The 23,187-nt window shown below is 40.7% G+C and overlaps 1 protein-coding gene across 1 annotated transcript in view; it reads right to left on the bottom strand.

Annotated features, from left to right (window-relative positions):
* Nucleotides 1-23,187, bottom strand: part of LOC126399190 (protein FAM184A-like) — a 202,465-nt gene that overhangs the window by 39,031 nt on the left and 140,247 nt on the right. The window contains exons 13-14 of the mRNA XM_050059031.1: nt 14,038-14,188; nt 8,711-8,923 (exon numbers count right to left, since the gene is read on the bottom strand). Of these exons, the coding sequence (XP_049914988.1) occupies nt 8,711-8,923; nt 14,038-14,188 (364 nt within the window). The remainder of the gene's footprint in view (nt 1-8,710; nt 8,924-14,037; nt 14,189-23,187) is intronic.

The following is a 23,187-nucleotide window of genomic DNA, read 5'->3' on the forward strand; positions in this document are numbered from 1 at the left end:
TGTCTTTGAGAGATATTATTTTGTAATATAACTGAATTTTCTATCCATACATATAAACTTTAAATATATTAAAATGATAAGGCATCTTTGAGTAAGCTGCGAGTATCATTTAAGTAGGCTATGTCATGGCCGGCCGAATGTCCTCTTTTTTGGAAATCAAAATATGGTCACCCTATGTTAAAGAGTTTTATGAAGCTGCTCAAACGCCAAAGACAGGCTATAAGTGAACGTTTCAGCGGTGACGCGTAATGACACCCCCCCCCCCCCCCCCCCCCGGGCGATGACATCGTTCATCGGCGATTTCACTAGATGGCGATAGGACGATAGGATATGGACAAGATCGCCCAACTCTAGTCTTCAGCCATGCTTTCTGCTCTGTGAATCTGCATGCTTAGACACTGCCAAATGCTGATATGCACACAACAAAAATGTGATGTTTAAGTGATTCTGATGTTTATCTTCTTTTGGCAGAGCCTATTTCTGGATATATCTCAGCTTTATTGCCCAGTTTAAAACATCTGTTAGAAAAGTGACAAAAAGTAAGTATCCTCTATGGAAGAAATAGCTGTAAAACACCTCTCAAAGAGGGGCCTGATTTCACGATTCTATAAAACCATCATGGACGGCTCCCAGATCTCCTCAGAAATGAAGAGACTTGCATGGTGTGAGGACTTAAATTGCAAAATCTCCATCAAGGACTGGCAGACGATCTGCCTGGAAGCTCAAACGCAATCCATAAACGCCCATTTTTAATTACTCCAATATAAGTGGATAATGAGAATATATATGTAACTCCAACCATGTCCCAATACCCCTGACATTGTAATAAATGTGGAATAAAGGGCACACTATTTCATAGCCTATGGGATTGCCCAAATATCCAGGTATTCTGGATAGAGGTTTTGGAAATCCTTTCACAGGTCATAGGTGTTAAGTTGTCTGTATTCCCCAAAGTTTGTATCCTTGGAATTTTTCCCGTAAACTGTAAACTAAGCAAGGCAGATAAGAAAATGACACTCTACTGCTTATTACAAGCAAAACACACCACAGCCAGATTCTGGAAATCCACTATGAGACCAAGTTTACAAACCTGGCTCACTGGACTGTCATATTCTGTTGCCCTAGAAAAACTTACCTTTACAATTAAGGGTAAATATTCTACTTTTAATAAGATATGGGGATGTTTTACGCCATTTTTTTTAGAAGGGGGGAAGGCTGCAGAAATCTACCTGTCTTAATCTCTTGAATGTATAGGTAGCATTTCTGATTATTTATTTTGAACCTTGGAAATGTACTCACTGCACTGCCCTGTCGTAGCAGTAGTAAGATGATGCCTTACTATTAATGTTCTATTTCCTACCTTACTTGTTTTTTGTTGTTGTTTTTGATGTACAATTTGAAGTATATTAAAAAGTCAATAAACACACTTGTTTAAAAAAAAATTAATAAGTTACATTACTTTGATGAAGAAATTAAAGTAGTTACATTATCTATTACATTTTCAACAGGGTAACATTTCCTACACTGATTAAAATTGGTGCTTAATGAAAAACTGGGGATCTCTAAAGTCATTAGAAACCACAAATGTCTGCATCAAATTAAGTGCCAATCCATTAAGCAGATGTCAAGATATTTCACAGGAAAGTAAAAACTACTGGTAGACCTACTGTTAGTGTTATCATGGTCTGCATTTTCGGCTGTATTCGGCATCTGACTTCCGGCAGACGGCGATACAGCCTCTGGGGGTAGAGCCCTGATTTTTTGGCATTCCGGTGGAATTGGGCGGAGGAGGCAAATTTCCGTTTCCGATTTCCTTATATTTATAAGTAAATATGCTGAACCATTGCGATGGATTCAGAGTTTGCAGTGACGCCAATTATGTTCCACCTCGTTAGTTCACTGCACGGACCGTTTAACCTGGCAACAACTGCAGCCGGCTCAAACGTGATTGGTCAATATCACGCGGACTACAAACAGCCTACAACCAGAAACCAGGGCTCTTCCACTCTTCTTCTGGAGGCAAGATCTCTGGGGTTTGCCTACAGACTCTACATTCACTGAATGTAGAGTCTGTATATAGAGACTACATGGTCTGTAACCTGAAAGTCAACAACAAAAAACAAAACAGTTCAACAAATTTAATAATGGTAACCAGCAGAATTACTGAGGAGGAGCAAATAACATTCTCATATAAGTTTAATAGAAGAGTTTGGGAAAAGCCATTAAAGCAGCCACCAAGCAACCATTAATGCCACTGATACCCACCACGCCTTAAATAAACACCTTGAGCTGGTTCCTTTGGGGCAGGAGTATAGATTTTTCAAGGCTAGGTCCCAGTGGTTTAAACAGTCCTATTAAATTTGTTCAGTAAATAACTCAACTTGTACTCTGGCAGTTAGTTTGTGTTCTCTGTGGTTAACCCAAAGACCAGTCCATCTGTAATGACCCATAATTAAATAAACAGATGAATTTACTTGCACACAGAGTGGCTCTTTTTCCATTTTACTTCATAAAAGCCAAAATGGCTCCATATTGTCGCTTTTAAACGAAGCAGTGCCAGTGGTATTGTATCCATCTGTGGTGACACATGCTAACCCACTATCACTGTGTGATATTAATGCCAGTGTAGTGTCCAGTGTTTGCATACTGTAATATTTCACAGGAAACAGTATGCAATTCACATACTGTTAAATAATAAATGGTCCACAGCCTTTTGAATTTAAAATGTTAACTGCATTAATTAATGAATTAATTAATATGAACGCACCTTAGAGTGTCCTGCCAGAATAACAACATCAGGGAAAGGCACAGTGCTCCACTGTGGTGTTTGAACATCCCCAGCAGTGCAGAGCAGCTTCTCTCCTGCACTGTAAACTCCAGGGACAGCCAAGACCCTGAGCAGGCCGGGCACAGGTTTAGGTGAAACACACTGAATCTCATTAATAAAATGGTAGTAAGTCTGTGAGTAAATTTGCACATAAAAACCCTTGGTACTAAAAACCTACACTGGATTCATGAACGCTGCGGAAAACGTGGATTTGATCATTCATAAATTGACAGAGTGCTCCCCCGAGTCAGCAATTAGCATACATCCCGCCCATGAATAGCCAGTGACCACCATATAAGGAGGTGATTATTACTATGGATAGGTGCATCCTGTTGACCTGCGAGTATGGAGCAAACAAAGAAACAGAAAGAAAAACTTTATTTATTATATATAGTTAAACCTTATTTAACTTTAGTTATTTTAGGTGAAATGGAGTTGAACAAAACATTTTATTTTCTTCTATTCATGTTGTCGTGACTATTTCTTTTTAATAATTTTATATTTTAGTTTTTAAATTTGGCCCATGGCATCAACTCTTAATTAAAATTGTGTTGTTTGCCCGACAACTGCATTTGGCCTCTAGTTTCGCAGACCGGGCGAGGCGGAGGCACAGCGCACCTGCGCTTCGCCAACTGGGTGTGGCCAGGCGGATTTTGCAAGTTTGGCACACTGTACGTGCTGGCGCAGCTACTCCTCTCTCCCACCTCCGTTCCTCCTACCTGCGCAAGTCGGAAAGAGAGAGGAGAGAAGGCGTGGAGTGGGTTTTACACAGCCGATTCACATCACACCAATCAAATGAGTCCCTCTCCTCGCCCTTAAATGCGCCGCGTGAAGGCGTAATGAGAGTTTACTCAATTCGCCATGGCAGAAGAGAGCAGCAGCGTCAGGCGGCCAAACTNGCAGCGTCAGACGGCCAAACTTCTCCCAGGAGGAAACTGATGTTTTGGTCCGGGAGGTCCAAGATAGTTGCATTGAATTGTGGTTTTGTGGGTATTTATTGCTGCCTGTGAGGTTTTGGTGACGTGTGCGCACTGTCCGCCGGTCAGCCAAACTTCCACTACACCAGGCTGCGCTAGTAGACAGTAGACCTGGTTTCAGTTGGCGAGCTTTTAGCGCACCTTCGGCGAAGCCTTTTGGCACGAAACTGTCACTGCGCTAAGCTGGATCTGTCGACACCTCCCCCTGCTGCGCCGCCACACCCATCTCAGCGCACCTCGGTCTGCCAAACTACCAAACTGAGCGCGCCTCGGGTTGCGCTGCTCGAAACTCCTGCCCCTCCCTCTTCACCGTTCCTTGTGGCAGCTGCACGCAAATAATGCGCCCTGCAGAGCGGCATCATGTCTCCCTCATCTGCTGTCATGAACAGGCAGGTAACGATAGTGTTTGCCCTAAGCTTCTGCATTCTTTGTCTCTGTTGTGAAACTAAACCACTATTAAAATATCTTAATACAGGCAATCTAATGTAGGCAACAAGTAAGATAGTCTGACGTAAAACTACACCATCTCCGTCCAACTTTCTGCCAAATTCAAGTTCACTAGCTGCCTATTGTGAGCAGAGACAGACGCTGAATTCCTTTCCCACGTCCACCAGTCTTTTTAAACCAAAACTCAATCTGAAATAATGTTTACGTCTCCCATGTCGTGTAACATGCAGTTTGGGACTGCGCTGCGTAAAGAGGGCAGAGGAGGAGAGGAGGAGCGCGCTGGTTCATTTTAATTATTTAGAGAACAGCATCTTCCAGTTTTGTATTGAGCTGATTTAAATAACTCATTCACATTTTAAGAACCATGATCTGAAGCTTAAATGTGCTAAATGCTAACTAATTTAACTAAATGAGTTTTATTTCTAATCTCTCGTCATGTTTAACGTACACGTTTCAAAGTCATCTGCGTATTGTGAACACAACAGAGCAGAGCAAAATTTATGTGCAGTATCTTATTTACACAAGCACTACGAGCAGTCAGAAGCAGGTGTAGATTTTGTTAGTACCTACGAAAAGATTGGAGCTACTAACATATCAATGAATGCCCAGATTCATGTAAATTTCCTTCTGATAACAGTTTACACACAAATTTCTTGTGCTAACGTTTCGTGAATAAGACCCACTGAGTGTACAGTTATTTCCTTAATCCCAGAGTTGTTTTAATGTTTAATGCTGCAGCATGTGTTGGTCAGCCGGTCTTGTTTGGTAATGTTACTGCTGATGGCTGCTCCTCTCCGTTAATGTTCATCTCTGGGTGGTAGCACAGAAAGTATTTACAATATACTTTACGTTCGTCTTGCAAATGTAATTATCTAGACGTTAAATTAAACATGCTTGCAGATGCTGCTTTTTGTGAAGAGGAATAACAAGTTAACTCTAGTGTGTCCGCACTCTAAACTGATAGAGGATCACCAGAGTCGATAGGATTCATCCCCTGGGGACCATGAATGTCTGAACAAACTCCATCCATCCAATATTTCAGTCTGTGGATGGGCTGACACTGCAACCCTGCTGCTAGCATGGCTACAAAAATGACTTTTTATGTGGTTTACTTGGATATTTTTTACATTTTGTACATTACTTCATATTAATATCCACATGCCCTGAGCAGAGCAGGTACAACACGTCACCGTCTGCATGCAGGCAAGAGAAAGTGAGCAAGAGCCTGAGAGATACGATAAGTAAGACAAAAGATGCAAATCAATAAGCTGTCAATTGCTCCGTGCACACTCGCTGCTTCTATTTGTAGCTTTTCGGTAGCGGGATGTCGGGGAGCTAAATTAGGTTATGTGAGTGTGTTTGTGTAGCGGGGATTTGTAACAACTTTATTACTCCCTGGATGTGGCTGTGTGCGAACAGATAACGCCAGACAATCTGCGCGTACCTCCCATCCACCCGAACACACATAAAACACACACACACACACACACACACACACACACACACAAATCATCCCTCTAATGCCTCCACTCTGGATAATTGAGTTTTCTTTCCCTGCACTGCTGACAGAAATATAAACACCCCAGCACCATAAAAGCCCTCCGTAAAGCTTTTAACACTTTATTCCGCTGCTTATTAACTAAGACTGTGGCGGGAGAAAGAAGAGTGTTTGACAGAAAACGGGTGGTCAATCGTGTGGTTATACTGAGGGAGTGTGCAGCGGCTGGTGTGTGTGTTTGCATCAGAAGATGAAACAAGTGGAGGAGGAGGAGAAAGAGATAACAGGGAGGAGAATGTTTGTCACAGCAGTCAGTTTGGTTTACAGGAAAATAATGAAGACTGCCGATTTCATAAGTGCTGTGTGACTCAGAGGTGATCTTCTTTCTCCACACAGGCACACACACACACTCGTCCTCGTACACATTTGTACCCGAGGAGTTGCCAAAAACACATCATAAGGACACCGCTTCCTGACCTCCATTCTGCCTAAAGCATTAATACAATTACAGCGTCCAAGTTGAAAAAGGGATTTGGGATTGTGATGTATAGCTGATCCAAATCGACCTTGACTGTGAAATGGAAGGATTAGTGTTGAAGAACATTTTCTTGGCACCTTGAGGAGTGTGTATGTTGGTTTGTGCATGCATATTTTGACATTATAAAGGGGAAACACAGAGCTGTCAGCATAGCTACTTGATATATAAGCTGTCTGCTGTCAGTGAGTGTGAGTAATGATGGTGATGACTCACTGACAGTCTAACCTTGACTCTGACAAAGCTCTATTGGATAAAAATGTCATGGATGGCTTCTCCTGGGGAGCTTCTCTAACTGGCACTGGGAGATGACATAAATGCTGCAGCTCAGAGATCAAGCATACATTGTTTGCATGTAATTACAGGATAATCATTTAGTTTTGAAGAGCGCATTTTCGAACAAACTTAGGAACTTCGTGGTTTGGGAATTCAGGGTGCTCAAAGTGCAGGTTTTCTGGTTTTACTTTATGGTCTTACATTTTTACAGCCATTATACTACATCTAAATTAATGTGAGAGTGATATGTTGAGGTAAATAATCCACACTGATGGACTAAGGGAGGCTTTTTAAAGGGGGACCTGTTGTGCTTTTCCTTATTTCTGTAATGTTACAAAGCCAAAGTTTCAAATAATGAAGTAAATGCACGTAAATGAATCCCTGTGAGCAAAAACCTCAGGCTTCAGACCGTTCTGAACACTTTGTTTGCAATGTTTTTTACTACGTTGGCTACATACTAATGTGAGCAAGGAATCAGGGTGTCTACAGATACAACCAAGTTAAATTTAAGACTTTTTAAGACCTTTTTAATAGCACCTTATATGAAATTTAAGACCAAATCTGTAATGGAAATACACATCAGGCTGGAGACATTTTCATGGTAATGTGACCCAAAATATTTAAGACCCATTTAATCAGAATTTAACACAATTTAAGAGTTTTTAAGGCCTGAGAAAACTTAATTTACAGATGGTTGTGACAGAGACATGTGCTTCTTTTTCTTGAGAGGCCACTATGTTTGAATAGTTTGAATAGTAAATGTTGTATTTGTTGCATTTAAATGTGTTTTTATTGGCTGCTACAGTGGCTAGGTCTCTCTTGTAAAAGAGATTTCAATCTCCATGGGACTTCCTGGTTATATAAATAAATAAATAAATATGACATCTTTAGACTTCTCAAGGACCTGTGGACACCCTGGGAATGTATTTCTTTATATGGTCATCTGCTCCAGGCACATTACTGCAACTGTTTACATTACATTGCCTACACTGCTACTTGTAGCTACATGCTAATATCAGGGAAACATGCAATCTTGGTTGCTGATGTTGTTAATTTCTTCCAGATTTTGGATCATGGTCCTGATGGAACATGTCATGTTTAGAAGCTTTTATTGGTGATTTTTCACAGTAGAGAGTGAAGCTATACTACGTCACATTAATTCCCTCAGCTTCAGTGATGTTGCAGAGACGTCAAGAGTGCAGATACCAAACCTGGAAACACTGACTAATCAGAGCAGACTGGGCTTTTTTGGGAGAGGGGCTGAAAGAAACAGGTGCTAAAGCAGAGTGTTTCAGACAGAGGATGCACACAGGTGTTCCAACACAGACAGTATGAGGAAGATACAGTGCTGTTTGACCATCAAAGCATGTAAACATGTTCTAGTAAAAACCCAAAATACAAGTATGAGCCTGAAAATGAGGATAATAGGTCCTCTTTCATAATCCAGGATAAATGTTGCTGTTGTTATACATCAGCTCACTGTGCTGATTTAGACTTTGAGGTAAGCATGCAGTCGCTGTCCATGGTGCTGATTTTGGATCTAAATGCTCAGTCTCGCCTGCAGTATTTCTGTTTGGCTGTATCACATATAGTGATTTCTGACTGAACTTTTACTGGACACTGCCAGAAATATTGGCAAATAGGAGCATGACTTTTTGACAGGAGCAACACAATAGGTGAGGCTGATTAATATTACCTTATTGCATTTGTATGCCAGCCAATATATTGAGCAATAAAATGCTGGATTTTAATTTTTTTAGATTCATAAATATCATGATCGGTCTCGGCTTAATCCAGTTTGATTTGGGCTCTATTTCTGAGCACTGGTGGTGCTATGCAGTGGGTTTTTATGTCATGCTCTACTAAGACATGCATGGGTGCACTCACAAGCATGAAATAAGTATTTATGTCAACTGTTTCATGCTGTTACAGTGATTGACAGCTGGTAGCAGTAACACACCAAGAAACCAGCCATGTAAAAGACTAGGAAGAAGAGGACTGCTAGCTAGGAACCATGGATGCAGCTTTCAAAATATTCAAAATGTCTTTACATGAAAACTCTACAGGGTATGGTGTCATTTTGAAAGTCTTTGGATTAAACTGTGGATAAATGTACACATGTGTACGTGTGCATGTTGGCCACCACCTACCTTCAGGTCCCTCTGCCTGGCGTGCTCCATGTCCTGCATGGAGCAGCAGTGGACCTCCTGCAGACGCTGCTGTCGCCTCTGGTGCTCCGTCTGCAGCTCGTCCAGCTGCATCCTCAGGTGCTCCCTCTCCTGGCTGAACTGGTGCTGCAGCTGCTGCAGCGACGACTGCGACTGGGACAGCTGCATCTCCAGACTCTGCTTCAACAGGGAGATCTGGAGAGGAGCGGACGAAATAATAAATGTTAGAGAGGGCAGTTGAACGAGCTGCTGCTTCCACACCTTTGCATACATAAACTAAAAGCACATATAAGGACATCTTTAGAGAACAGCATCTTTTTGTAGCAGAAGAACAGAGAAGGGCAAAGAGGGGGTGGCAATCAGGCAATTAGGCTTAAACAAAGGTTGCAATATTAAAATGTTTGTAATTCTTTAAAGCCTGGAGCAATAAAGTTTCTTACTTTTGTAAATAAATAGTTTGCAGTTTACTGCAGTTAATAATAAAGTCTGGCTAATGGTGCAGGGCAATGGATGTAGCACTGGAATCATTGTGGGGAGAAAGCAGCATGATTCACCAAATTAGTCTGTCTAGACAACTTAAGATAATGAGTCTTTGGGCAAATGTAGAGATAATAATGCAGTACAACCTTGTACAACCTGCTTGGGCAATGCTTTATTTAATTGTGGTCATGCCAATGAAGCTAATTTGATAAAGAAGCTGAATAGAAAACTTAAGATTATTAAGGATTGCATCTATTATTTGGACGAGCTTTGCTGTGCTACTAAAAGGTCAGCCAGCTGCTGTGCGTAGAGCCCACTTGTCCTCTCATGTCTACAAACAGCAACTCTCGTCGGCAGGATGCAAAGTTACAGACAACCTTGTCTGCTTTACCAACTGTTGAAGTTCCTTTGGAGCAAACTGACAGGTGAGACCAGCTGGACCCTAAATAATTCATATTTTACACTTTGAAACTTAGTTGGAATAAATAACTTCATCACCTTTGGGATCAACTTGCAGATCATGATGAGTGGGATTACTACGCACAACAAAGACAGATTCTCAGTGAACCAAAAAGAGCAGCAGCTGCAGCTCAGCCTCGGTAACTGCGTCCTAAATTTGGAAATTATATTATGACTAAGACATGAGTCATGCACTGTGTCACAAGGTTGGAAAGCTTCATTAACACAAACATATGCTTATATATGCTGTATTCTGTTTACCTGCTGATACAACTGAGTTACTGATCTGTAAAATGTTTTAGGTGTGGAGGGTGACAACTATTACACAGCTGACACCTGAGAATCATGTGAAAGAGGTAACCATCCTAGGCCCAATCCCATTTCTTATTTTTGCCCCTACCCCTCATTTCTGAGTGACCCTTTGACCCTCAGAACAGATTAATGGGGTAGCGATTCAAATCTTCTCCTATGAAATTGGACAACTCTTGAAGACCCCGATTTGTCATCAGTAGCTTTTCATGGTGTTAACGCAAACAGACACGACTATGGCAATCATTGATGAAGATTTTTAAGTCTTCCAGGTCATGGTAATCTTAAGTGCTATATTGTAGGCAACTGGACCTTGCTTGACTTTCTTGAAGATGTTTCACCTCTTAACCAAGAAGCTTCTTCAGTTCGAATGGACTGATGCAGAGTCGCAGGCTTTTAACTCTGTGTGGGTGTGATTGCACAAAATGGAGGGGTAAGGGCTTAATGTAGGGGCAAAATTGATGTGGACAACTATAGGTTCTTTCAGTAAATGTCTTAAACCTGTGTTAACTGTTTGTTTTCTACCTGGAGGCAGCACAACACACTGTAAGCATAATGCATTATAAAGCTGATATAATGAACATGCTAATAAACCGGGTGCCTATTCACACATCCTGCAGATATGCAACATTAGCATTCATTAATTATAATAAATAAATATTCAATCAGCTCCTGAGGGAAATATCACGCTCTTACACTGCTAAATGCTTCTATATGTTTGCCTGCTCATTGTTAAACGTCTGTCATTTGGTGAAGGTATATGTTCGTCTGAGCTCTTCTGCTTAAAACAGCTGCCTTACACTGGGAGCGACTCCAGCGGATAGAGATACAGAAAACACATATTTGCTCAGTGTTGGTAATGATTGCAAAGAAGATGATTACAGTGTTATAGAGAAATATAAAGACACCAAATGTTCAACATACTCAGTTTCTGTACCCCTACGTGCACCTTTGAGGGTAGAATGGAGAAGTGTCTCCCGTCTTACCTCTCCCCTTTTGCTGTTGTAGGGAGAGGTAAGCAACATTGCTCTTGTAATAATTTCCATGTTTTAGCTTTTAAGCTATGTTTTTAAGTTCATTTTATGTCACATACTTTGTGTAGGGTTGATATGGTTGTAATTGATGAAGGATTTTTTTTTATCTCTTGTTGTCAGTTATGTTTTCTGTGTTTTACTGTGCTGAATTGAATGTAACATGGCACCCTTTGCTGTTGTGTTCCATGGGAGAGGGGCTTGAGTTTATATGGTTGAATTTGACGGAGGAATTTGTTTTCACCGCTTGCTGTCAGAGTTGTAAGGAATAAATGGAAATTGCCTCCAAAGATATCCACAGTCTGGGCCTCTTTATATCAACACAATGCAGACAACACTAGAGTCCACCGGTTACATTTGGTAAAAAAAAAAAAGATCAATGCTTTTCATCACCGTCTGAACAGCCCCACTTCATCCCTGTGTGTACCTACAGCTAACACAGTGCCGGCTAACTTAACTAAATAACAAAGTACCACGCCTAGAAACAAAAATATATGACTGGTTGACACTTTACGGCATCATTGGAGCACTGAAATAAGTTGAGGCCAGCTCAACTTTGATTTGTAGCACATCATGTGAAAACGACTTGTAGCCTGTTACTGTGTCATTTGTAGTGTGAACACAGCGTAAGAGACATGAGCACAGAACAGACTGTAATTGTGTATAAGTGCATGTCTAGTGAGGGTACAGTGACAAACTAATTAGGAATTCCCCCTGACCTTATCTTCTTTATTGTCCAGAGTCTCCCAACGGGCACATGAAGACTTATGGGTGATGGCATTTAAGTAAGAATGAGGTTGGGTGCCTGTGTCTGTGCTGCCTCTATGAACAGATCCCAAATAAGACAAGTCGATGTGTAATGTTTGTATATGATTGCATGTGGAAATTTAAAAAACACGCTGCTACTGGAAACAGCACGGTTTAGAACAGTAAAAAATAACCAAAAACGGTAAAGTCGAGGGCTGGAAAACCAAAACAATGAGCTGAAAGATGCTGAATGCTCTAGAGCCAAGGGGAATTAAAGAGTCGTGATAATGTCACTATGAGCAACACCTTTGACATCACTATTCATTAGTGTGGCTTTAACTAACCTCTGACTCATATGCAGGTATTGTGACATACCCTCCTTCCTTTCAAAATCCTAGCTAGAAGTGCTGATTTCAAGTATTGCTAACTGCGCACACATTGGAGCCCTACTCCCACTGCTGATACACACATTTGCAACTGTACTTTTTGAACAAACACACTGTGGAGCATCTTGAGTGTGAGCAAAAGTCAAAACATATTCTGTAAAAGTTCTATCTGCCCACGCATCACTGGCGCAGACATCACAATCTGTTAAAATACAAACAGTAAGAAAACAGTCTGTTCCTTCACTTCATTTCCAAACAGCTTCTTCTCTGTCGGTGTGTATCTATTAAGAGGTGGACTGCTGCTCTGATTTGACATCAGAGTAAATAAATATGGTTCCGCTGATTGCGCGGCGTGAAGCGGACACATTAATCACTGGATGGGAGCTGATGGACAGCATGACGGCAACCGGCGGCTGATGCGCACGGCATGCAAAAAGGAACATTAATAAAGCCACTGACACTGTGTCTGTGTGTACGATGACCACAGGAGAGCTTAGGCACGCTACATTAATATTACCGGACGGTCGTTAGCAGCAGCTGCCCGCTGTGGTGCATTCACTGCAGCGTCAAATAACGAGCATGTGAGTGAGTTTGTCCACCAGTGCGAGGGAGAAATAAGTCAGTCTGGCGTAGACAGGAGGTCTTATACAGGGGGCAAGATGAGCTTTGAAGGGATACAGTTGCTCTTATTGCCTTTCTCATTCTCTCTCTGTATTGATTTTCTTACTACTGGTATAATTACAGCAATTCAGCTACAAGCTGCAGGCATCTGGTATTTGTAACGTGAAGATTAAAACTATCTTTTACCAGGAAATGAGGGTACCTCTACTTCTCTACAGTGATGGAAAGTGCATTTACTTAAGTACTGTACTAAAGTACAATTTTACTGTACTTGTTTCTATTTTATGCTACTTTATGTTTCTACTCCACTGTGATGTATTTTTATAGGTTACTGTAAGTTTCGCAGCAGTATACACTCACCAGCCACTTTATTAGGTACACCTGATCAGCCAATCACGTGGCCACTACTCAATGGATTTAGGCATGTAGACATGGTCCAGACGACTTGCTGAAGTTCAAACTGAGCATCAGAATGGGGAAGAAAGGTGATTTAAGTGACCTTGAATGTGGCATGGTTGTTGGTGCCAGACAGGCTGATGTACTGGGATTTTCACACACAACCATCTCTAGGGTTTACAGAGGATGGTCCCAAAAAGAGAAAATATCCAGTGAGCGGCAGTTCTGTGCCTTGTTGATGCCAGAGGTCAGAGGAGAATGGCCAGACTGGTTCAAGATGATAGAAAGGCAACAGTAACTCAAATAACCACTCGTGTCAACCAAGGTATGCAGAAGACCTGAATGACTTGAATAACAGGTAAACAGTAAACTTCATTATGTTTTTGAAAACATACTTATACTATATACGTATATTTGATCAGCACAGCAAAACTCTCTGCCCATTTCTGCTGTAACACCATTAGCCAATATCTTTTGTCAATCACACCTTGATGCGGGGCAGATAGTGGCTGCAAATGATGTGCAATTCATGTTGCTATCAGCAGCCGCAATTTGTTCTTTATGAATTAGCCTGTGAGTATTTTTACACTGTGGCATTGCTACTTTTATTGGAGTAAAAGATCTCAGTACTTCCTCCACCACTGCTTATCCTCTAAACCAGGACTAGTGATCATCCCCCTTTGCATCTTCATTTTGGATTTTAAGTTTTGATTTTGCTCATTTTATCTCATTTTACTTTCAGATTTTTGTAAAACCTCTAACTATTAAGGGCATACAACACCAAAAACACTTAATCAGGGTGTAATTTAATTCCAGAGAAAGGCCAGGCAGGAGGCTGCTCCACACATATGCCTACAGAAACCATTGGTAGCACTTGTACCTGTTCCAGCAGGTCCTCCACTTTCCTCTGCCAGCTCTCTCTGGCGTTGCTCATTTCCTGCTCCTTGGTTTGTGCCAGCTGATTCAGCGCTGAGGCCTTGTCCTCCTCGTGGTCCTCTCTCAGCTCCTCACGTAGCTTCTTACACTCCTGCCTACAACACGACAACACACAATATTTGTGTTTATGTTTCAGGTATGTGGCCAATGCTGTGACTGAGTGTGATTCACCAAACGTGCACCAAACCAACATCAGTGCTACATGTAACTGTGCATTGCAAACTTTCTAAAAAGCCACAAGCAAAGGAAGCAAAGGTCAGTGCCTTTATACTTGAATATACAATATAATAAAAAGCAATGTATCACAAAAAATCATGTATGAGTGAAGTGTTTGGAAAAGACAGGCGGTAACCACAGACGAAAGCAGCAGACAACATTTTGCCGGCTGTAAAAATAAATCTGAAGGAGTGAGGTTTTTGTGTTTATTAGAACGTCCTCCTGAACTGAAACCATCTGATGCCTGGAGGAAAAGACATCTAAATCTAACAGAGTGTGCTACTCTTTATAGTCAACAGGCTAAACTTCCAAAATTTTTTGTTTCTTTTGTTGCTTGTTTCTTTCATGCACCTTTTGCACTCTTGTTGTTGTTGCTGACATTGTTGTTTTTATTGACATGACTTTTTATTGCGATTCACAAACACAATATCTGCTGAAAGAAGAGGCTCAAACAAACAGCCCAAACTTTGCAACGAAGGCAAAGGTGCTTCACAGAGCTCAATATTCACTTCAAGGGAACAATAAATGGTCCTTTATCAGATCTCAACACTGCATCTATTGAGCGACCATCACTCTTTAACACTGCTGCTAACAGCTTTTTGCATGGCTGTGTGTGTGTGTGTGTGTGTGTGTGTGTGTGTGTGTGTGTGTGTGTGCTGTCAATGTAATAGCTGTGTGGGAGTTGAAATGGCAACTGTTAAATGAAGTATCGAGGCAAGAGCGTTTTTTGTCACTTTGAGAGCCAGAAAGTGTCAGACTGAAGGCGGGCTCGCGCTCACACACACACACACACACACACACACACACACACAGAGCAGTGCAGTCACACACCAGACGGTCACGTTCATCATGCAGCACGTGTCATCATTCATGTCCTCGTTCTGTACAAAGCACACAGTCACACACGTTGATGCACGTATGCGCTTTCTTTCACACTAACACACACACACAAAGGCCTTGGGCTCCAAAACGCTCCGGTCTTCCTAATAAGTGTTGTTCTATAGCATTTGCTGGGCAGGAGGAGAGATGAGGGCCGACACAGAGAGGTAAAGGAAAGAAGGAGAAGATGAAGGAACTGTCAAAGATGGAGGACACATCCTGATAAAATGTGGGATAATTGGCTGGATTCTACGAGATATAAGGCAAACGTGCTCATCTAAGGTCCGTATTCGTGTGTGTGAGTATGCATATGGTCTGTGTGCTCTCAGTGAGTCGTCTTTCTAATTATGTGATTGTGTATATAACTAGAGCCAATCACTGATGGACACAGCAACACAGCCTCTGGCCCAATGCATCCTTACAAACCCATTGCCATCAGAACTCTTCTGCTAACGGCTAATGACAACAACATCTTCTTTCAATGCGCTTAATGGATAAATAATCATAGAAGACATTCATGTTGGATTTATTAGCTTGATAAAGTCCCTGCTCCTAAAAGGGACAAATGGCACAGGAGGGTTCACTGGAAAGCTACAAACGGTGATGATGTGGAGGCAATTTAAAGTTTCGAGACTGCAGTGGTCTGGAGATATTCTAAAAATAGGACATATACATACTTTGACGACTTCAGTGGGCTTAAAGTTTATTAACACATTTTGTGGTATCTAATCGGTGCTCAGCCTCACTCACTTGCCGATATCCGATGCAGCATTTTAGGTAGTGTCAGAGGCATTTCCGATACTGGTATTGGTAACGGAACAACTCTGCTTCAAATACCGCCAACTTCCCTGTTGTAACTCTTCTGTCCTTTTAAGGGACAGGTATCACAGCTCTAATAAATCTTTATAGACAAATCACCTGAGTCTTTCAAATATAAAGTTAACAACTAGACACTGGATTTACAAGAGGACATCTCAGAAGAGGAATGGTCTGAGGCATGCCTGAAGGCTCAAACACAAACTATTACCATGGCTTAGGTTGCTACAATACAACTGAATTTTAAGAACATATCACAAAACTACACAACTTTAATCCCAATATGGCACATGACACATGCTTCAAATGTAACAGTACTAAAGAAACACTCTTTCACTGCTTGTGGGAATGTGATGTGGTCAAATGTATTTGGAAAGAGGTTCTTGACATGATTAACCAGATAACAAAACTCTAATTCCCGTGTTGGCCAAAGTTGTGCATCTTGGGTATTTATTCAAGCAATTTGTTACTAGGAAAACTGGCTGTGTACTTATAGACCTGTGTCTCTTATAAGCCAAAAGAGCAATAGCTATATGATGCAAAGATGTGAACAAACTAAGTATGAATCCATATATTATGGATTCATCGACATGTGTTACTATGGAAAAAACTGACATATATTACTAAAGGAAAGCTGGTAGTAGTTGCTGATATAAAACACTGATAATGATCCATAAAACCAAAGTGTTAGGGTGGGGCAACTGGAAGAAGATTAGAAAATGTAGTAGCCAGTGTGATCTTCAAGATTACTGTAACATCTGTTTTTTCCCCTCTGTTTTAATTAAGTTTTCTTATTTGCATGCCTTGTCATTTAATGGTATACCATATTGGCTGGCAAAGGAGATAAAAGCACACCATTGCAACTGGGCTGGACAGACACAAAAAAGGTTCACAGGCTGAGATCAATGGAAAAAATGTAAATTTATTTAGAACATCCACGCACAAAAAGAAAGGTGCTCAAAGAGCAAAAGACTGCAAATGTTTCATTCCTTGACTTTCATCAGATGAAAGTGCTACAGGATTACAATGTTTGCTGCTATTTTTACTCACTTTTTTAAAAACATTTTTTTAATCATTTTTTGAACTTTAGGCACCCTTCTTTTTGTGCATGGATGTTCTAAATAGATTGACGTTTTTTGCATTGATCTCGGCCTGTGAACCTTTTTTGTTGCTGTCCAGCCCAGTTGCAATGGTGTGTGGGTATCTCCTCTGCCTTCCTTTCTTGCTTGTCCATAGTACCAACGCACCCAAGATAAACTTTTTTGTTGCCCTGAGTTGACCGGTTTCACAGCAGCCCTATGACTACTTTATTTCTATGTAATATCTGTTCGATTGAGAGTCCACGATAAATAAATAAATAAAAAAAAACTCTCAACACTATCATTTAAAAATAACCATGTCCATCTGACCTACTCTTTGTAACCAATATACAATACAGTTTTGAGAAGTTGCAGTCAGGGCTGCTGCATGTGTGGTTTATCACTACAGGTCTTTTTATTTCAGTGTTTGTCAGTGAGTATTTTGTCAATGTGGCCAAACATCTCCAGTAAGTCGACTTCGTGCTTAGAATTCTTGTCGAATTACTATTTCCAAGGTCAATAACGAAAGTTTAAACCTAACATTTCCCTGATATTTCTGAATATGAACATTTTCACAGCAAAACATTTTAACAAAGAAACATAATCAGACCAAGGACTTGTACTGTTAACTTTTAGCCTTCTTATTACCTTCATTCATTCTCAACAGCAGCAGCAGCAGCTGTGGCTGTGTGAAAGAATGACCAGGAAATTAAGTATTTGTGGTGCAACTTTAAAAGAGACATATCCTGTACTTTCCTGTTAATTTGGGTTCAAAGTTACATTGCTCCAATAAAAGCTTTTCACAAAAACACTAAGATGTGATAAGAGCTACTCTATGTGGTAATGAAGGTAATTAAATATTAGCTGTCCTTCTGATATTTACCTTGTCAATGTCAAATCACAGCCGGAGGTACAGAGTTTAGACACATTCCCAAATATCAGTGTACACAGAACGTGCAGGAGGCTTTTTGTACAAACTCTGCTCTCTGCTGGGTGATACTACTGAGGGAGGTTGGATCACCAAAGTCATTATTTCTCATCTTCGGGGGACCATGAGTGTCTTTATGGTATTTCTTGGCAATCTACTGAATAGTTGTTGAGGCATTTCAGTTTAGTAAACCGACCCGCAGTCTTTGCCATCCCTAGATCAGACCCACTTATCAGTACACACTGGCTTAAGAGGCAAAAGATTCAAGACCCTAACATGCTCCACAAGATCTTGTGTATGACCAGGACAACCTAGCATCATACTGTCTGCGCTTTAGTCTGCTGATCCGCTCAACCTCCTCTGTTCATTTGGTAATCCGCAGAGCTCTTTCCATGATTATGCTATCACAGAGAAACCGTCTGTTTCCACTGTGAAATAGGGATTAAAGCCAGCCTCCTTAATTCAGACGGCTCACTAACCACTGTGTACTCACCCCAACTCACCAAATGAATAGATGTTCTCCTGAGAATAAAGAGCTGTGCGCCGAAAGACAAAGCAAGGTGAGTGAAAGCTAATGAAGAGGAGATGCAGAGGAGGGGAAGAGTGACACATAGACACGCGCTCGGTACAAGCACGCTGGAACGCTGTTATTTCTACCGCATGTGGACCTCTGCTTTCAAGATCCAATCTTATTATGACTCTGAGATTTATTAGAGGTTTAACTGAATTGGCCACAGTCAGTTTGTCAGCAGAGCAGACAGAAAATTAGAACAGGCATTCCCTAATCTGTCTCTGATGCAGCCATTTTTCGTCATTAATGTCACACTGTCACTGTCAGTGTCTTTGTGTTTGGTTGTTGTCATGTTTTATTCAAGACACTTTCAAACCATAAAAACAATACTCAGTGGCTGAATACGTTTTCAGATCCTTTAGTTCAGTAAAAGTACTAATACCAAAATACAGCACTACATGTAAAGGACCGTCCACACCAAGAATGATATCTATAACGGTAACTATAACTACATCATTTCAAAAATGGTTTTGATTCAAGCGGATGGTGTAGTTCACACCACAACTAGTGGTGAACAATATCATTTGAATCACCTTCGGAGTGATTTCATAAACAACAGAAACACTAATAGCCAATCAAAATCCATCCTAATTTGCGCTTTACGGAAAATTATTGTTCATCAATGTGGATGCTCACATTATCGTTACAGTAATTGTTCTTGGCGGATGGCTCTTAAAAGTCCTGCAACCAAAGCCTTACTTAAGTATGTGAGTATCGTCACTAACGTACATGAAGTCATCAAAGTAAAAGTATCCATTGTGCAGTAAAACATTCCCTGTCCAGCCTGCTCAAACTGAAAAAATGGCCATATAGGTCAGATGTGCAAACAGCTTGTTATAACCCATATGTTAATTGTAAGATGGCCCCCTCTAGTGGTTGAAGCAATTATGACAGGAGCAGAGGAAGAAGTGACTTAAGGTAGCATAAAAAAGGGACAAAATTTACATAATGTTGTTGTGTAATGTTGGTCCCTATAGGGTGGGCGAGCAGGCGGTGGATCGGTCAAACAAACACAGGACTTTCACCCAGAAGACTGGTATTCATGTCCCGAAGTCAACTTTTACTTGCTTTAGTAACAGATAGCCTAGTATGCTAGTATGTGTAGCATAATACGTTAATGAGGTATGTGAAGTGTCTTATGTTAAGTGGCATGTCATATGTCACCTATGCCACGTAAGTCACGCTTAGTTAGAAAAGTACTATCTAAATCCAAATCATGATGTTTGTCCTAAACTGTACTACATAGTTTTGTTGCCTAAACTTAACCAAGTAGTTCTGGAGTGGAACTGCAACCGTTTAGTATTGTTATGGACTAGTTTAAAACTGTGACCTTTAGAGCGGCAACACAAACCGCAGTTCCAACAAAAACTTTTGGTATAGTAGCTTTAGAACAAAAAGTAACCCCTTTGGACGTGTACCTAGACCGTAGATCCATTTACCGTTTCCACCGCATACAGTTCTCTTAAATGTAGGTGCGGTTGTTGCTCCGTCCAGCTTTCGTTGTATTTGATGCAGAGGGAAGTCTGCACCTTATTTATCGTCCAAAGAACAGGGCTAGCACGCCGACATTTTTAGAGTGTCTCTCGATTGGATATTTAAAAGAGCGGGTTTGTGTGCAGAATTCTTGTTGAGCAAGAGCAGGGGTGTAGAGTTGCCAATTTCTCTCCAAGTGAGGCAACAGAATATATGCAGTTCACATAATCCAGTAGAAATTCATGTACATTTTTTAAACGCTCAAAGATCCAATCATCACTAAAGAATACGTCATGCAAGAGAGACAATAACAACAAATGGAACAGTTTAAGTTGTCATAGCGAATTTAGGTGTGTTGATAGATTCACATCATCAACTCATGCACTGAGTAACATTACAAGTAAACACTGTACCTCAAAAGTTGCCGGTAGCAGTCGGCAAAGTGAATGAAATTATTTTTTCTCAGTCTACAGCTGCTGCTAGAGGCAGCAAAAACATCCATTCATTTCTAGCGGTTAACTAATGTACGAAAAACTTGCCGTAGTATGAGGAGTGGTTGACTCCTCTAAATACAGGAGGAGACATAAATGATCTGAATAGCTATAGGCCTATCTCCAAACTATCATGTCTTTTTCGTCTGCAAATGCTATTTTAAGTCCCTGCCAGTCTGGGTTCAGATCCGGCCATAGCGCCATTACAGCAGCAACTGTGGTTGTAAATAATATAGTTTCAGCCCTTGATCGTAGGAGACACTGTGCAGCAGGGAAGTTTGATCTTGATAGACATTGCTGCAACTTATTTGTCTTAATGGACTTTTTTCAACACTTTATTGCAATGACTATTATATACCTGCATCCTTCTAGCCCATTGAATATGAAATCAGGACATTGCTGTAAATGAGCTAAATGCTTAGTCAGTTTTCCCTGAACAAACAATGGTTTGATTGACTGTGGTTACAAAACCAGCCACAACTCACGGCTGAGCAAGAGTAACAATTCTCTATTGACCAATCAACGGACTACAGTGTTTCTAACTCGGTACCCCAACAGAGGGATGAAGAATAATGGGGACAGTTCTATCGGTATGATCCACAACTTACTACAATGGAAACAGAAAATTCGCTGTTCTAATGTGCACCATACTGACCTGAACTGAACCGGACTACTTGGTGGAAACGGGGCTAAATGTCATTCTGGGACGAGTCATAAAAGTCTTTTAGTAAGTCTGAGGAAGTCGACCTATTCCGTCAATCAAGTATGAGAGAGCCTAAGCCTTGTCAGTGTTTTGCTATTATATCTGATGTTTTGGGTTAGTATTACTGCTGCATTAGTGTAGGTTGCATTTTACTGCTGTTAACTCCTTCAAATACAGTTGGGTAGTTTAATTTACAACAATCCATCACATTCTACAAGAACATCATAAGTTTGTGGTGTCTAAAAAGTCAACCTTTAATGATGTCAGAAAAACCAAGACAGTTTTAAGAGTTCATTTAGCTTAAGAAGTAGGAGAACAATCTCAACACATAAAGGAACACTTCCTCCCTCAGTTTATCACAAACACTCAAAGTCAACACATCTGGAGATACACGGTTTTCACTGGACAGGAAGTAACTAGTAACTAAAGCTGTCAGACAAATGTAGTGGAGTATAAATAATATAATATTTGTCTCTGAAATGTGGTGAAGAAGTATGAAGTTGCATAAAATTAAAGTTCTCCAAGTACCTTGACTTAGTACTCAAGTACGGTACTTGAGTAAATATACATTCCACCACTGAACATATTCGATATTCTTGGCCTGTCTGGAAGCCGCCTCCCTACTGATTAAAAACAGTATATTAAGTATACAGCAGGTGCAATCAGCTAAATTTACATGATTAGTGAAGTATGTCTCTCGCAGGGAGAAGTTTGTGTTTGGGTGAAGAAAAAACATTCATACTTCTAGGGAGTTATATAAAAAGAAAGCAACTGTCTGGAGAGAGGCCGCTGACAGATTTAGGTTGTGATGATTCCCGAGATAGGAAGAGAAGGATGCTGAAGGTTCCTGCCTTCTGGTACTATAACATCAGTTCTTTCATAATTTGATGTAAGACTTGACTTTTATTGGCCCTCTGTTTTTGTTGTGCTTTTCCCTCTCCTTAAACTTTGAAAGGAGAGGATCATGAGGGCCAATATGAGTCATCAAAAACATTTAGGTACATTTTTAGGATCCTGATCTGCGGCTTGGTTGAGACGGAAGCTTGTTTAAGATTATGGTAATGTTAGCGTTTATAGGTTTAGTCAGACTGAAATATTGCTCTGAGGTGCTGCGATAGATCTCTGACGTTAACTAAATTGTAATTGCCTTTTTTTCCCTGTATAATTTAACAGGTGAATAGGTTAATTTGTGACCTGATTTATACAAAGAGATCTGACTTGATGATGTCGGTGTTATGAGATGCAATTGGCTTCACTCAGACAGCGAGAGCACAAAGGAGAACAAAGGATGAGACTGGAGTGATACAAGAAGTGGAGCGGAGTAATGAAAAATATTGTGGCGAGGCACAAAGACATCCACGGGCTCAGATAGAGAGGAAATGCTAAAAATATCAAACAATATCAAGTGTGACCTTTACAAAGAGCTGGGGTATTAACAGATTAAACAACCTTGCAGGTTGAGACGAGACTACAGCAGACACAAAGAAATCACCAGGTATATGGAGCAGCACGTGATGAGAGGAAGCAGCCTATTAATTAGATTTTTTTGATCCATAAACAAGAACAAAAAGGCAAAAATCTACTAATGACATATTGCCCCATATATGCCATAGCGGCCATGCCATAATTATACATAACTTAAAGCCATATTTAATGTAAACTGGTGAGTTGAATAAAAATGAACACCTGTACAGTTGTCATTTACCTCTGCTATGAAGTTGGGCATTCAACATAGGGGTCAATGGGGATTGGCTCACTCTTGGAGCCAGCCTCAACTGGCCATTTAAGGAACTGCATTTTTTGTCAATTCTGCGTTTGGCAGCCCCAAAGTTTGCCACTTGTTTCAAATTAGTTGGCAACAAGTTTTAAGAGAGACTGAACGAGTAACAAATATTAAAAAAGTAGTAACCACTGAATAATTTTCACTGGCCTCCATGC

This window comes from Epinephelus moara, chromosome 12 (assembly GCF_006386435.1).
Source record: "Epinephelus moara isolate mb chromosome 12, YSFRI_EMoa_1.0, whole genome shotgun sequence".
Classification (NCBI taxonomy): Eukaryota; Metazoa; Chordata; class Actinopteri; order Perciformes; family Serranidae; genus Epinephelus; species Epinephelus moara.